At 44.9% G+C, this 15,999-nt stretch overlaps 1 protein-coding gene across 1 annotated transcript in view; it reads left to right on the top strand.

The window, feature by feature from the left end:
* Positions 1–562: 562 nt before the first annotated feature.
* Positions 563–15,999, top strand: part of AFF3 (ALF transcription elongation factor 3) — a 2,122,574-nt gene continuing 2,107,137 nt past the window's right edge. Inside the window, exon 1 of the mRNA XM_086936175.1 lies at positions 563–615. Coding sequence (XP_086792301.1) covers positions 563–615 — 53 coding nt within the window. The remainder of the gene's footprint in view (positions 616–15,999) is intronic.

A 15,999-nucleotide genomic window follows, 5' to 3' on the forward strand; every position in this document is an offset into this window, starting at 1 on the left:
CCCTTCATCTTTTCTTTAACTACATCACCTTTCTTTTGTCTCCCTTCCTCAGATTGAAGCGGCGCGGCTGGGCGCTGTGCAGTGCAGAAGGAAGACGGTGAGTGTGAGACGAAGCACGACCCTGTGTGCAGAGCGCCGCAGGGGCTGGGAGCGCTCCTTCTGGATGGAAGTGGGGTGCGTTACACCTGCCACAGAGGCGGGCAGCGAGAGCTGCTGAGCTCATTCGTGTACAGAGCTCACACCGCAGCGCTAGGACCCTGAGTACAGGAGCTGCCGCTATCAGTAGTAGTAAGTCAACGCGTCTGGAAGAAACTCCAGCGGAGTCGGAGCGCTTCCCGGAACAGCCTGTGCGGGCATTGCACTTCTCGGCCGAGGAGCGGGCGGAAAGGCTAGGCTGAGCCGACAGACGCATCCCCGGAGCTGCCTGCGAGGGCTGCTCCTCGCCTCCGCCCGGCCATCCGTCCTTGGGCGCGGATAGAGAGGGCAGGGGGGAGAGGCGGCGGCGGGCAGCACCATGCGCCCTCCTGGGGCCCCCAGGCGGCGGCGCTGACCCCTGCGGACTATGGACAGCTTTGACCTGGATCTCCTTCAGGAATGGGGTCTGGACTCGCTGTGGTGAGTGGCGGAATCTTGCGCTGCGCCTCTTGCGCCCCAGTCGCGCTCCTCGGACTCAAGGCGCACACAAGGAACGGGAGGAAGGGGGAGGTGGGGGGCAGGCGGGCAGGACGCTCCAGATGCAGCCAGGGGAGGGCAGGGTGCACGGATAACCATTGTCATCATCACTAGGGCATTAATCATAGTAAACGGACCGCTTGGAAAATGCGCACTGCACTTAAAGGGGAATTAGCCGGCCCTTTTAATACTGCCCTTGACTCCAACTGCCCCTTTATAAACCCCCTGTAGTTCCCCACCCCCCTCAGCTGCTGTGGGGGGTATTGATCATGAGGGGGCAGGAGGAATCTGTGTTTTGTAAACAGGCGCCCCCTTCACTCCCTGTCCCTGGCTGTGATTGGGGTCCTCATCGGTAAGTGTGGGTGGGTGTCCTTTCAGAACAGTAGGGGCACCTTCTACTGAGGGTTGTACAGCCTGCTTTTTGCCTGCGCGCCTAGGATGAATGGAGTTGAGTCCGCGGCCGCAGTGCGCAGCAGCTGACTGCAGGGGGCGCTCGTCTACTTAAGACACCCAGGAAGTCTTGTGTGGTCCGGGGGCTGGAAGCCCACCTTCTGAGGGCCGTACAGTGATGAGACGCTGGCGTCGCTAGCAGGCGCCACTTTACCTCCAATTTCTAAGTGGATTGGGCAGTTGTAGAAATATTCCATGCTGCCAGTGTATCTGCACACACAAGGACTGCTCTCAGCTCGTTATTAGCCATATCTACTTTTTACTTTGTGATGCCTTGTGTAATGTCTCTGGGTTATACGCATTCTCATTATAGGGTTGTTAGCTTTGTTGCTTGTGTTGTTTTTATATCGTTACACGAGGCAAGATATGCGATGTACATATGTCCTAAATAGAAAAAAAAGAGGACATATAAAATATATACAGACATAGTGCGCTGACTGCATGGCTTTCATGTGCGAGGGTTTCATGTTATCTTCGATTGTGCGATATATGAGGGTGTTTGTATGAGTCGTAGACAGACATCACATAAAGAAATATAAGAAAACACCATACAGCTAAGTTACATAATAAAAGTATTAAAAAAACAGAGAGCGTAAATAATGCAACAAACATACTTCGATGTTTTAACTAAAAATAGTGTAACATACTGTAGCGACTCTGTCAAAAAACACAACATAAAATTGTTCAGCAACGCAACAATAACGCTTGACAAAATGGCATAATTGATTGTAACAATGTAGCAAATTCTAGAAATACATAACACAACAGAACTGGTGCAGCGGGCCGTAATGGGCTTGCTTAAAGGGTAATTGATAGGTGTTATGGCGGCGGGGGGGGGGGGGGGGGAGGTGTTCAATTGACCCTCCCCCTACTCCGCCTTCACCTCCAGCCTTTACCTTTAGAAAATGCATAAGTTTATATGGTGCAAGGTCTTAACTACCACTATCAGGGCACAAGTCCGAAAAAAAGAAGTGGGGGGACACTGATGTCATGACAGGAAGTGACGTCACGAAAGGTGGCTTGCACCATCAGACTCACAACCCCTCTTCGCTCACCCCTTAGATGCGATTGTATCATAGAAGCCAGCGCGTGAGCAGCGTTCTGAATGAGCTCCGATCTTGCCCCAGAGAGGCCAAAGAGTGAATGTGTGGCTCCATTTGCTCCAGTTATCACGCTCCCGGTAAAATAAATGGGGGGACGCCGGCCACCCGCGTGGCACCCCGCCTTGAGCTCTGACCACTATGGCCCATATTCAAAGGGCATCCAAAAATCACCCCAAAGACACTTGGACAGGAGGGCCGAGTGCAGAGTGCAGACAAGCTGGTGACGCATAGGGGTCAGCTCACAAGTCACTGGGTCTGAATACCCCACACCCTGTCGCCAATGGCACTCTTTCATTGACCACTCCCACTACTAAGGCTGGCTTCCTCAAAGCCTCTTTATCCATGACCTACTCTTTCGCCTCTAAGGCCCACTGCCTCCTTAGTCATGGCGCTACTTGACATTACATTACTCATCCTATATATACACATATATATATATATTTGTGCAATTTTTTGTAGCGCCAACTCGACATGAAGATTTTGGAGTGCTTTACATGAGCACCAGTTACGTTACAGAAGGGCACATTCATTTTTGGTAGGTACAGGAGATTAAGGGCCCTTTTAGGATGGCCCCAGAGGAGGAGGGACCGTCCGCAGGGGCAGCGGCGGTCCCTCCGTGCAAATTAGGATGTGATCGCCACCCTGGCGGTCACATCCTGTATATTTAACATTGCGGCGGGTGCTGCTTGAAGCAGCACCCGCCGCAATGTTAAAAATGCAATGAGTGCATTTGCATGCACAAAGCGGCAGACACCGCGCGGTGCCTGCCGCTTCGTGCTTGCAAATGCAGGGGGGTACCATAGGTACCACCCATGTGCACCCCCACCCCCCCTTCACCCTGGGGGCCCGCAACGGGCCCCCAAAGGAAAGAACGTATGCCTTTTTGTGGCGGCATTGCCGCTGCGGAAAGGCATATCAAAATGCAAATCCTAATATGGCTGGCTGTGTCTGATAGACACCGCCACCATATGAGAGCTTTTCCGCCGCGATCTCGCGGCGGAAAAGCGGCAGACGGTCTCCACGTCCGCAGATGACCCCCCTGCCATCCTAATCTGTCGGGGGTCATTTCTCACAACGCAGCAGTGAATCGGCATCCTCCGGGCCGGCGGTGGCTTCCGCCGGCCCGGAGGATGCAGATTCACCGCAATCGTAATCGACCCCTATGTGACTTACCCAGAATCACAGGATGTTGAGCCAACACCCAGACTCGAACCTGGCTCCCCAGCTTCAAAGTCGTCAGCCGGTATGGCCACATCCTCTCATATGCCACATCACACAACTCGAGCTAACGTGTAGGGTCAGATTGGGATCTCAATTAGGCCAGGCCCTCCCAAGAAAAGAGGTGGTATATATATATATATATATATATATATATATATATATATATATATATATATATATATATATATATATATATATATATATATTTACACTGAAAAAACCATAGGTTTCATACCAGTTATAGTTAGCTGGAAGTTTTACTCGCATTAAACCATTGAAATTCCTACGTTATAGTTAGATGGACTCACTATAACTTGCGCGTGCAATGCACTGCTGATGACGTCACATATTACATCACTCATGACATGGTCAGTGACATCAATCATGACATCACTGATGACACCATCCAGTGAATGTGTGTCTTTCTGAAAAATAAATATGTTTTATATATGTATATGTAAAAGTTGATGGAAGAATAAATGTTTAAATAAGTGTCTAAATGAATGTTTTTTTAAAAAAAATTGATTGGTTAACTGGCTTATTAAGTGTATCTTAGTGAATACATATATTAGTGAGTAATGTTTAAATATTTAAATATATGTATTAGTGTTTTACTTTGTTTATAAGTGGCTGCATGGGTTGGTGAGTAGCTACATGTGTATGTATATGGGTTATTAGATGTTTTTTAGTATCAGTATGAGTGTTTGTATGGTTTGGTGGGGGTATTACTTATCACATAGATGCATGAATGACTGACCCTCTCTTTGTATGTGTTTTGAAGACAGCATATGTGCAGGACTGTATGGGTGGATGAGTGTGTATATGTGTGTGTTGCTGAGTGAATGACTGTCTCACTAGTGTCTTTATCAGTAACTATATATGTTTTAATCTAGTATATGTGAATATTGATGTATATAAGTGAGTATATGTGAGAGTAAGAGATTGTAAGAGTTCCTGTTTAAATAAGTTTGTGTTTCTATAAGTGATTGTTTAAGAGAGTAAGTATGTGTAAGTTTCCTTAGAAGTAAGGTGGTAGTGTGTGTTTAGCTGTATATGCAAATAAATGGATGTTCAATAGTTTACTTGCATGTGTGAGTATGTGTGAGAGTAACTTTTGGATGACTGTTGGTGTGTAACAGGATGTATAGGTGTATCACTACATATGATGAGTGAGTATATGTATGAGTGACTATATAGAACTGTTGGTGAATGAGTGGATGTGTATATAGATGGTGGAAATATTGAATTGGTTGTTCTAACTGGTATGTGTATCTCAATTTTTTTGAAAATGTTAATTTCTATTTTTGAATATGTGTTTCATGGGTTACATTACACTGAAAGGAGGTCTGTCACTCTGTCACAAGGATGATGTCATCAGTGATGTCATGAGTGATGTCACTGACCATGTCATGAGTGATGTAATATGTGACGTCATCAGCAGTGCATTGCACGCGCAAGTTATAGTGAGTCCATCTAATTATAACGTGGGAATTTCAATGGTTTTATGCGAGTAAAACTTCCAGCTAACTATAACTGGTGTGAAACCTATGGTTTTTTCAGTGAATTTAATAGGTTTTTTAAATGCTAATTCCTAACTATAACTGGTGTGAAACCTATGGTTTTTTCAGTGAATTTAATAGGTTTTTTTAAATGCTAATTCCTAACTATAACTGGTGTGAAACTTATGTTTTTTTCACTGAATTTCATAGGTTTTTAAAATGCTAATTCCTAACTATAATTGGTGTGAAACCTATGGTTTTTTCAGTGAATTTCATAGTTTTTTTTAATGCTAATTCCTAACTATAAGTCTCACTTTATAAGTAAGACTGTTAGCGCTCTAGTTGTTCTTTAGAACACTCTGGTAAATTCTGTCATTGGGCTACAGTTGGGCTACATCTAGCTGATATTTGGGCTACATTTGCTTTTTTTTGTCTCTGGTGGCCATCTTTGGGCTACATTGGGCTACATTTGGGCTACATTTGGGCTCTAACATATATATAGCCCAATGTAGCACAATATATATTTTTTTCAAAGTTAATTTTCGTAAAAACCACTTGAGAATAGCAAAGGCACATTGGGCTACCAATCCCTACTATTTTTCCCAATTTCTTTTTTTTTAATTTTATTTTTTTGCTATGGAGCGCTCCCGGTGCGCGCCCCGGGGTGCGCCCCGAGAGCGTTCTTTCATAAAGCGCCCCGGGGCACGCTCCGGGAAGCGTCCCGTAAGCGCCAAAATCGCAAACGAAAACATGATCGTGACGTATCGCGTAGCCGCGTCCGCGTGATACGCACGGCGTAAGCGCACCCGGAAGCACTCGAGCGAATACGATCGCGCAACGTAGGCGTCCGATGTGCTTACGCGACGCGCCCCGGGGCGCGTAGCGCAAGCGCGTCGGGTCATGTGACCAGAAAATAACACTTTTCATTGGTTCATAACAGTTTTGGTTTCATAATGATGAAGCCCCTGGTCATGTAGCCTGAAAATAACACTTTTCATTGGTTCAATATTTTTGTTTTCTAAATTTTGAGAAACCCACCCATTTCTCTCACTATTGATTTGCACTTGGAGAGAGCAAGAGGTGTTTTGTGAATTATCTACTCATTAATTTCCTGATCTACAGCAATGGCTGCAAGGGAGTCATCCAGCAGTGATTTAGATGGTTTTGTGCAAGAGGACCCTCCTCACCAGAAAACAAAGAACCACTTCATCTGGAAATTTTATGACATCCCTGAAGGACAAAAAAAGTTAATGCAGTAAAGTAACTTGTAAAATATGTGGCAGTATTTTATCCAGAGGCAATCCTCTAAAAAAATATAGCTTTGGAAATGCCAATTTAATTAGGCATGTCAAAAGAAGACACCCAAAAAATTATTCCAGGGAGAGTGCCAGGGAGCTGGCAGAGAATGCACGAAGAGATGGCGGCAGCACCTCCACTGGTGGAGCAACACCTTCCGGAACAACACGTGCAAGAATGGTCCCTAACGTGCAGCCGGTCTTTGCAGGCATAACATTTTTATGCGTGGACTGTGACGAACTACACGAGCGTTGAACTCATTGCAATAAAGAGACAGGAACACCGATGCTCTCCCCGTCCCTAAATTTTCTCATTTTTTTGCTCCTGTTGAGCAGTTTTTGAATCCCTGTTTTTGTTTTTCCCCTGTAAAAAATCCAAAAAAATATATAAAATCGTTTTAAAAAGTATAAAAAAATATAAAACAACAAAAACAAAAAAAAGTTATTTTCAGAACTACCTCCAATTTATAAAAAAATGCTATTTAAAAAAAAAAAAAGTGTCATTCTTTTTTCTCCATGGTACGCTCCCCCGTTCGCTCCCCGGAGCGCATACCAGGCGCTCCCCCCACGCAAAAAAAAAAAAAGGTTTTTTCGCCCCATGGGGCCCTTTTATGGCCCCCACAACATACCTAGGGGGTCAGGGGGGGTGTACCCTGCCCCCTTTTGCTCATTTCCCCCTTTGATTTTTACCACCTCAATCCCACCGAGGTACAAGATGGCGGCCGCTGCGGACTGTTTCGAATGTTTACAGACACCCGAGAGCCAATCAGCTTTCCGTACGCAAGTCGCGTGGCGCGCTTTGAGCGCTACCCGGTGCGCGTACCGGGGCGCGGATCTAGATATATATATTTTTTTTAACCTAAATTACTCAAAATCCACTGGAGCACATATCTTGAGACATAGCAAAGGCACATCGGGCTACCAGTCCCTACAATTTTGCCAAGTTTGGTGGAAATCCATTCAGCCGTTCGGGCTAAAAGTGAAATCGACCGCCCTATGGAAATTAACATAGGGAAAACGCGTTTTGGGACCCCCTTTTATCTCGGCCCCCGCTTGACGAATCCCCCCCAAACTTTCAGAGAAGGACCGGAACGCCGCGAGGCCATTTTGAGGAAATTTTCAGGCAGATTCGTCAACCGGCGCCAAAGTTATTCCAAATAGAATTTTGAGATTTAACATTGAAAAAACTCCTAACTATAACTACCTACTGGCGACCGCCAGTAGGTAATATATATATATATATATATATATATATATATATATATATATATATAAATATATATTTTTTTTGGACCTTTTAATCATTCAGGTGGCAGCGGAACAAGCATCTCACAGCAGCAATATTCACATTGTCCATACGCGTTTCAGGCTGACACCGCCCTTGCTCACTGGATTGTTCAGGAGGGGGGCTTGATTTCGCGCCGTCATCCCAGCGTTTTAACATCAATTACCGCCATAGTGGGCATGGCTCAATTGCATCTTGGTCATTGTAGTAGGCGCTATAGTAGCTGCCCCCATACCTCCATTTAGATTGAAATGCCCTGTAGTAGGTTTTGCTGTCAGGTAAGTTGCTAAGTCCTCTGCCAATCTTACCCCGAAGAACGGTCACGCTGTTCCTATGCATGCCACCGATGTTATTGCAGCAGCACGCCAGATCTGCGCTGCCCCATTTCTTTGTGTGTGTAAAGTTGTACTTTAGGAAGTTGGAATGGGGCGTTTCCTCCTACCCCTTATCTTCTGGCACCTAACAAGGCTACTTCTCTTACTAACCCCCTCCCCAGCCCACTATACCCTCAGGGTATGACCTGGCAGGGGAGAAAGGTCAGGAAAAGCACATGACTGATGCTGCTACTCCGGGCGGGGGGGCTAGGTGAGAATGCACCCCACGAGGCCCCAGCTTACTCCCACCTTCCCCACACCTTCTAGTGGCCTTAAATGGCACTGCTTCTGGGTCGGTCGAGCCACACGAGGCAAGGGGCGAGGTGAGAATGCCCTAAGGGCCAGAACAACACCTGGCCCCAGCCTCAGTTTGACAGTATGGCAGAGGAGTGCCTGTGATACTGGTAACACTTTACAGGGTAGACAGTAAGTTTCTGTGGGCCGATTTACAGAGACCCTAAAACACTGGCCCACTAATTCCCCTGAGACACTGGCCCATCGCCCAATCCCCAACTGCCTGCATTCACAGTCCAACCCTGCTAACACAACGTTGTATTTTCTGAGGTAAGGACATGTGTGCTTCCCTCAGTGCGTTCTCATAGCAGTGAGTTCTTTCGATGTGCATGGTATTAAATCCTGCCACCCCACCTCCTCTTCCGCATTCTATCTCTGGCCTAAGGTTTCCAGTCAGAGCAGTGAAAGAAGTCAGGCTTGAAGTGATGAAAATGTTCTCTGGAGATTCCTGATGACACCAGCTCTTTACCCAGTTTTTTTAAGGGTATTTGCTGTGTCGCAAGTGCACACGTCAAGCTCTGCAATGCGCCGTCTGTAAAAGCTTCTTTTTATTCCGCCACTGGGGGCAGACCATTGGCTCTCACGTTTGATCGGCTACTGATGTGCTGTTTTTTTACAGGGTGACAATGATGCTTCCAAGCAAAGACGTAGGTGTTGATAGGGCAGCAGGTCCAGGGGTACCAGGGCCTAGATATCGTAGGGGGCCACTGATCCTCAATCATAATTATGGCTTTTTTTGCTAACAGAACTGGTGGAAAGATGTTCATATTTCCATTGCTTGCGCTGTCGCCCATGGCGCCTTTCCTAGAATACTAGGGGCCTAATTTAGGTCACAAATATGCCGGAGATCATATCTGCCGTATTACGATCCCTTTATATCCTATGGAGATCTTAATACGGTGGACGGAATATCTGTCATGTTTGTGATGGAGCATTCCATTCGCCAAGATCTAAATAAGGCCCTAAGTCTACTCAGAGGTTCACGTCTGGGAAAGAGACATTTTTGGACGGTTGGTTCAAAGTTCATGTGAGGTGTATTGTACAAATTCACACCCAAAGTGGGATTGTTACAGCCACGTACTGACTTCTATTGTGGAGCTTCACCAGCAGCCAACGTCTCATCATGTGATCATCCATTGAGAAGTTATGTAATGATTATTTGTATATCACATGTTACCTGGACAGATATCCAGACGCTGGCCAGTATCCATATTTGTTCTCTGTGGTTGTCAACCCCAGAGCCAGACAGCCATTCTGCAGGCTAGGAGACTGCTGCCAGAGCAGGATGACTTGGCCATGAATCCAACCAGGAAAGCCCCCATGGCCTCATTCTAGTCACGGGTCCTAACAGATGGATGAATGTGAAAAAGTTTGGAGGACATATTTCAGTTCTGGTCTGCCCATAGCAAAGGTTACTCTTCAAACCATGCCCAGGCAGTGCTTACTTTGAGCAGTGGTTGGTGCTCAGCACAGACATTTATTTGTCAACACCGGCGCTTGTGACAGTCTACCACCAGGTAGAGCTGTCTGTCTACTTTAGAGATGAGCACAACAACAGTTAATCTTTAATTCTTTCCTTCTGTCGATAACTTTATTTCGGTCAAAGACCATAAAAGTGGAATAAAATATATACAAGCACAATGATAAAACATAGATACATTAGAATTAAAAAGTTATTAAACTCTTTTTATCAAAGAAATGGTAGAGGGTCAAAAGCAGTAGTCCATTACTTCTTGTGGATAAAAACAGTTCTTCGCCACATGCCAAGTAAAAACAGGGAGATGGCAAAAACAATGAGAGGGGCAGTGTCATAAGTTAGCACTCTACAAGCGTGTACACAGTGTCTGAAACTCAAATTTTTGCATAATGGGATGATCCATCATTTCCGAATTTCACTGTATGCTGGACAAAAAAAGAGGCTATGTACAATGTCTTCCCTGGCGTAATTACAGGCAGGGCAGTTAGCCTTCGTTGTTTTTGCCCATCTGGATGTCAATGCCCCAACCGGTAGAGAGCCGTGCCTCAATTGGATATATAATTAAATATCAAGTAAAAATACTATTACCTGCCATCCAAGACATTCTTATAGCTTTGGGGCCTTCAATAGTTGCTTAGTAGTTGTGTTGTTACTATCACTGGCAGCCGTGGCAGGGGCCATGTGTGGTGCAAGCTGCAGTGGCCTCCAGGCGACAGCCCAGGACTTCTTTTTCTTTTTTATACACATTAAGCACTGTGCGGCCCATCATGGACGACACTAGCCTAAAGGTATCATCTTTATGGCTGGGGGCAAACCATGTTGAGTTGTTGAAAGGTGGAATAACAGTGATAACAATGATAACACTTATAATAATAATTCTTACATAATGAAAACAACAATATGGGCACTACTACAGCTGTTACCACCACTGGTTCCACCATCACTATTACTGCTGATGCTGCAACTACGACTACAGCTAATAATGGCCTGCCACTAGCACGTGGAAAAGAACGTCTATGAAAAATACCCCATAAAAGTGTCAAGACCTGTAAGCCCAAAGAAAAAAGGGTACACCTTATATTCTTCAAACCCCTCCCTTTTAGGACATAGAAAAGGATTTGCATATGTCTGAATAGTGGGTTCGACCTTATGAAAAAAGAAATGTACTTCTCCTTATTCAAAATGGATGCAACTGAAAATGGTCATAATTACGACTTGAAAGCTGACTGGACCAATTTTGTTGAAGTGCACACAACAAAGAATTGTTTTTTGATTATACTGGTCACCAATTTAAATGGTAAGGATGGGTTTATTAGATTCGAACAACTGCTGAAATTGCATTTTGCCTCTGATGCACTCATGCGTAATGCCATTGGCGAAAAGTAGTCCTTATGTGGAAAGAGATATTGCGTCACAGGGAAAGATCATTGGTATAGAGTTAGACAGATCTCCTATATGTAGATCGTATTCTATTAGTTTGGTACTAAAAGATTTTAGAATTGTCTCTTATTTTTATGTGTATTTTCGAAAATTATGTTGAGAACACAAATACAAATAAATCTGGTACCATTTTATAGGCAACTAGCAGCCCGTCCCGACTTTGTCCGGGTATGAATTAGAATGTGTGCAATGTGTGTAATAGCCAAGGGAATTTTTTTTTAAAATCTCGCAGTAGACAACATTTTTAGCATGAAGTGTCACAATAGTTAGGCATGTGTGTGCAGATACTGTGTGTAAGAAGTATTAGCAGATGTCTCTACTATGTATGTACTCCACTTCCGTAGGTAAGCGTGTGTGAAAGTGCATTCAGTTTTAAATTTTGTGTCCCCGCAGGCACGCTGAATCGCGTCATCCCCCGCTTGAGGCCCGGCTCCAGTTTTGTTTGATGTTGTGCTTGTGGTGTAAAGTTGTTGATGCAGAGAGTTGAGTGGGTGACAGCGCGCACTGGAGACGCTGCGCATGTGGGAAAGTGCAGTCAGTTCAAAGGTTAGTGTCCCAGCAGGCGCGCTTAGTCGCGTCATCCGATGCCTGAGCCCGGCTCCAGCCCTGGTTGATGTTATGCGCCTGGTGTCAATTCGTTTATGCAGAGAGTTGAGTATGTGAGAGCGTGCAGGAGAAGCTGCAGTTAGTGTCCCCGCAGGCACGGTCCTTTATGCAGAGAGTTGACTGGCTGACAGCGCCCAGGATACTGTGCAGTTATTCTCCCCGCAGGCACGATCAGTCGCATCTGCCCCCGCCTAAGTCCCGGCAATTGCTGCGTCCATTGGTCACTCCCCTTGCTCCCGCGCAATTACCCCACCCATTGGCCTTGTCCACGCCGCCGGCCCAACGCACACGTTTGTTTTCCACACGCCCTCAAGGCGTGTTTTTTTGGGGGGGGATGTGCCGCGCGATTGTTGCCATTTGTCACGCCCATTGGCCACACCCCTTGGTGCCGCGCAATTGCAATTGCTGCGTCCATTAGCCTTGATCACGCCCCAGCACACGCCCCCAGCACAACGCACACGTTTAAGGAACGCTTTTTTTTGTTGTCATGCCGTGCCCCGCCCACGCCCACGAGAGACTACTTTGCTGTTAAGGTTCGTTAACCTTTCAAATGTATATGGTGGGCATCTGTATAGCCTATGTCCTTCTGCTGCAACTGCCCTTTCCAATGCTATATTTGGTGTTGTGATTGGTGCTGTGGTTGCTGAGATTGCCCACCTCAAAGGTTTGGGCTCTCTCTTTATAATATTAGTATGGATATGGATTATGATAACAAATGAAGGACCATCATTTTATTTATTTAATTATTTTATTTTTCCCTTACTCTTCTTTGCCTGTTTCTTATCTTGACATATTTTGAAGACAGTTATTCTTCAAATATACATTATTGCTGACTTAGGAAATCATCATGATGTTTGGCGGAAGGACCGCTCTCGCGTTGGGCAGGAGACCGCCCGACAAGCATTCGGCAGTCCAATCTACAAATTATGATGAGACCGCCGTGCTGGCAGAAAAGTGCTCTTTTACATCGCGACTTGTGTTGTGGCCAAAGAAAAGGTCTGCAGCAGAAGCTGCAATGTAAAAGACCACTTTGTACACATCCATGCACCGTGCGACAGGCACCATGTGGCCACTTTACAGTGGCCCATGGGGATGGGGGCCCGGCTTGGGGCCCCCAATGTCTATTTCCGACAGCCTTTTCATAGCAGTCGGACAGCCATGAAAAGGCTGCCGGAAAGCGACATCGTAATCCCTACGGCAGTGTCTGCGCAGGCACTGCCTCCATGCAGGGAATACGATTCCGACTGATGCCCCAACGGGGTCCTAGATCCTGCTGAAGGTGGCGGTGGCGGTTGGACAGACAATCTATTGGCGGTGGGACTGCCACCGACGTCCTGTCGGTGGTGGTCCCACTGCTATCTTAATAAGGCCCTTAGTTCTAGATCAATACATAGAAGATAAACTCTTTATGAGTAGGTGTTGTTTTTTTTCGATTCTTCACAATTTGGAAAATCTTTAATTTTTGTTTTTATTTGACAGTGTAGGTACAAGTTTATTATAGCTTCATTTTACCTGAAATATTAACATCTTTGTATTACTACGATTTTTTACAATTAATAAACAATACTAAAAAGAAAAAAATATTTTACAGAACTGTTGCTGTGCAATTTTAAGAAGGGTACACCGAATGGCCAGCCATAACTGACCCCTACTGGAATCAGTGTCAGGCTGAAAAATGGTTCAGGTGTTCGAGGCACATGTAATGGGCAAGCAAACATACCTTTCAGTTTTTGAGACTGAGACAACATGTTGTATTCAAAGATTCATTCTTTATGGGCAATTCAGTGTTCTCAGAGACAAAATAAATGAACTTTTCTTTGAAAAAAATTATTGTTCCCTCTACTTGCACCATTGGTGGGTGGCTGCTGTTCACTCAGGTCTAATAGAACTACCGAAAATGGAACATGATGGACCTATTAAAAAAATAGAATGAAAATGAATGAAAACATTTGCTCCCATGCCTAGAATAGGTGGTGAAAACCTTGCAAAACCAGTGAATAAATGGATCGAAAGCTACTACAAGCTGCTAACTGCCTTGGGTATTAGGAATATTTGTACACAATAACTTAAATTCTCCAAGGATGCCAAGCAATGGTCCACGAGGACTTGATCCAATCAGGGCCTTCGGGATACCAATCACAATGTAAATGATCTCATTGAAATTAATTGCGTGTAAATGTATTAATTGTGACTATCCTGAAAATAATGCTTGAATGTGATTCTCATACACAGCCGCGGCCGGTAGTGGGAGTACCTGCCGAGCGGTGACGTGGGGAGGGGGAGGGGCAGGGTGGGGGTAGTAATGTATGGATTACTGAGTTTTACAGGTAAGTAAACATATAAAATAAATAAAACGAATTTCGTTGCGCGCACTGCATCACCAAATGCAATGCAGTGCGCGCAACAACATTCGTTTTATTTATTTATATGTTTACTTACCTGTAAAACTCCGTAATCCATACATTACTACCCCCCACCCTGCCCCTCCCCCTCCCCACGTCACTGCCCGGCAGGTACTCCCACTACCGGCCGCGGCTGCTCATATACACTTGCCAGACACCCCTGCGTGGGCACTGAATCACGAACAGACTAGTAGAGGAAGTGATATCACACGCCTTTCACACCCAGTGACATCTCAAGCTAAACCTCTTATCGTATCTTCCCCCTTCAACAGTCTCCTAATTCCTGCTGAGTGACTAGGGGATAGAGCAAAGATTTCAAATTACACAAGGATTTTTGGGTTCTGTTGGGTTCTATTTACTTCCTTATCCTGTCACTGCTTGTATGAACACAGAGACAAGAGGTTGCGTGGGAAAATTGGCTGTTGCAAATGTCTCGCATTGACTGACAGCTGTGCACCCCTGATAGGGGAGGCACTTTTTAAGTCTGGTGTCAGCCAAGACATTTTGATTTTACTTAAATGATACATGTAATAAACAACCAAAGGGGGTTTTCAGTCAGCCCTCTTCATCCATTGGTCTGTTGTACTGTCATTCACATTTTTCTTCTGTTCTCTACCACATGAGAAAATGGATCAGCCCACTTCAGCCATTGGCTGACTTCTCTTTGAGTGACTGCATTCTGCCCTCTCACTAAGAGCACATCGGCACACGAAGAACTTCCCTTCAGTGCAGGGACTACCATGGCAATGTGTGCTTTTTCAAAACCAAAACAGTATTTTAGTTTTTTCCAATTTTTATACTGGTGAGGGCCCAGCAGCTCTCAAAACAATTTTTTTTAATCAAAACAATGGCAAAACGAAACAAGCACGGACAAGGCCAACAAAGGCTGGTAGCCACATCCAGACCTACTGGCTTTACCAATGCTTTTTTCTATTGGTGTGAAATCAATGCATGCGTTACACAAGTAATTGAGCTTTTCTTTGACAAGGGAAAAATGCACTGCTAGAAATTCTCATCAATGGTGAACATTTGAACCCCCAAAATATCGTCTGCTCTGCAGTATCTTACATCTAATAAAACAAAAAAAAAACTGAATTAATGATCAGGCGCTGTACCAATAAAATAAAAGTTTAATATCATATTAGCAATTTCAAGGAGCCAGTATCAAATGAAATTTGTTATTGCCTCGTAAAAAGCTGCAAGCTGGATATAAAAGTCTAATTTTATTAGCTGCTTGTATTGGTGTTAGCGAAAACAAAATGTGCTACTTCAGGAGGAAAAGAAAGCCATAAACTTCAGGAACCCAACAACGCTGGCAGAAATATTGTCAGGGAGAACATTGTCGTTTCTTCCTGTAGGCAGTAGCTGTGTTTTACTGTCTGAACATTGACGTCTCTTGTCTGGGGTGAAACAATACGGTCAATACACTCATCTCAATATTATGATGTCATGGCTATCAATGTAATTCTAAGGATTTTGGGGGCCGCGGTAAAACATATTTTGAGGACCCTGTATGGAACAACTTTGAAATGTACTGCCCATTTCCTATTATGCCAAGCTTGTTTGATGCCAAACAATACTAAATTATATTAGTCTTTAAAAGGGTCACACAAAAACAGTGAACATGTCTTGCCCAGGGCCTCAAAAATTCTTAAAATGACACTGCGAAGACAGACAAACTCATAGGTAGAGGCAGGAAGAAATGGTCCATAAAAAACAGAATAGACAGAGGTGAAATTGACAGAAGGCTCACTTTCCCAGGGGGTCCCTTAAAAGGTGGGGGCAATTGCCCACTTTACCCATGCCTTAAACTTTCTCTTATGGCTATGCAGATTAATAATCAGGGTGTACCTTTAAAGTATGACAAAGTAGGTTTATGTA

This window comes from Lissotriton vulgaris, chromosome 8 (assembly GCF_964263255.1).
Source record: "Lissotriton vulgaris chromosome 8, aLisVul1.2, whole genome shotgun sequence".
NCBI classification, from domain to species: domain Eukaryota; kingdom Metazoa; phylum Chordata; class Amphibia; order Caudata; family Salamandridae; genus Lissotriton; species Lissotriton vulgaris.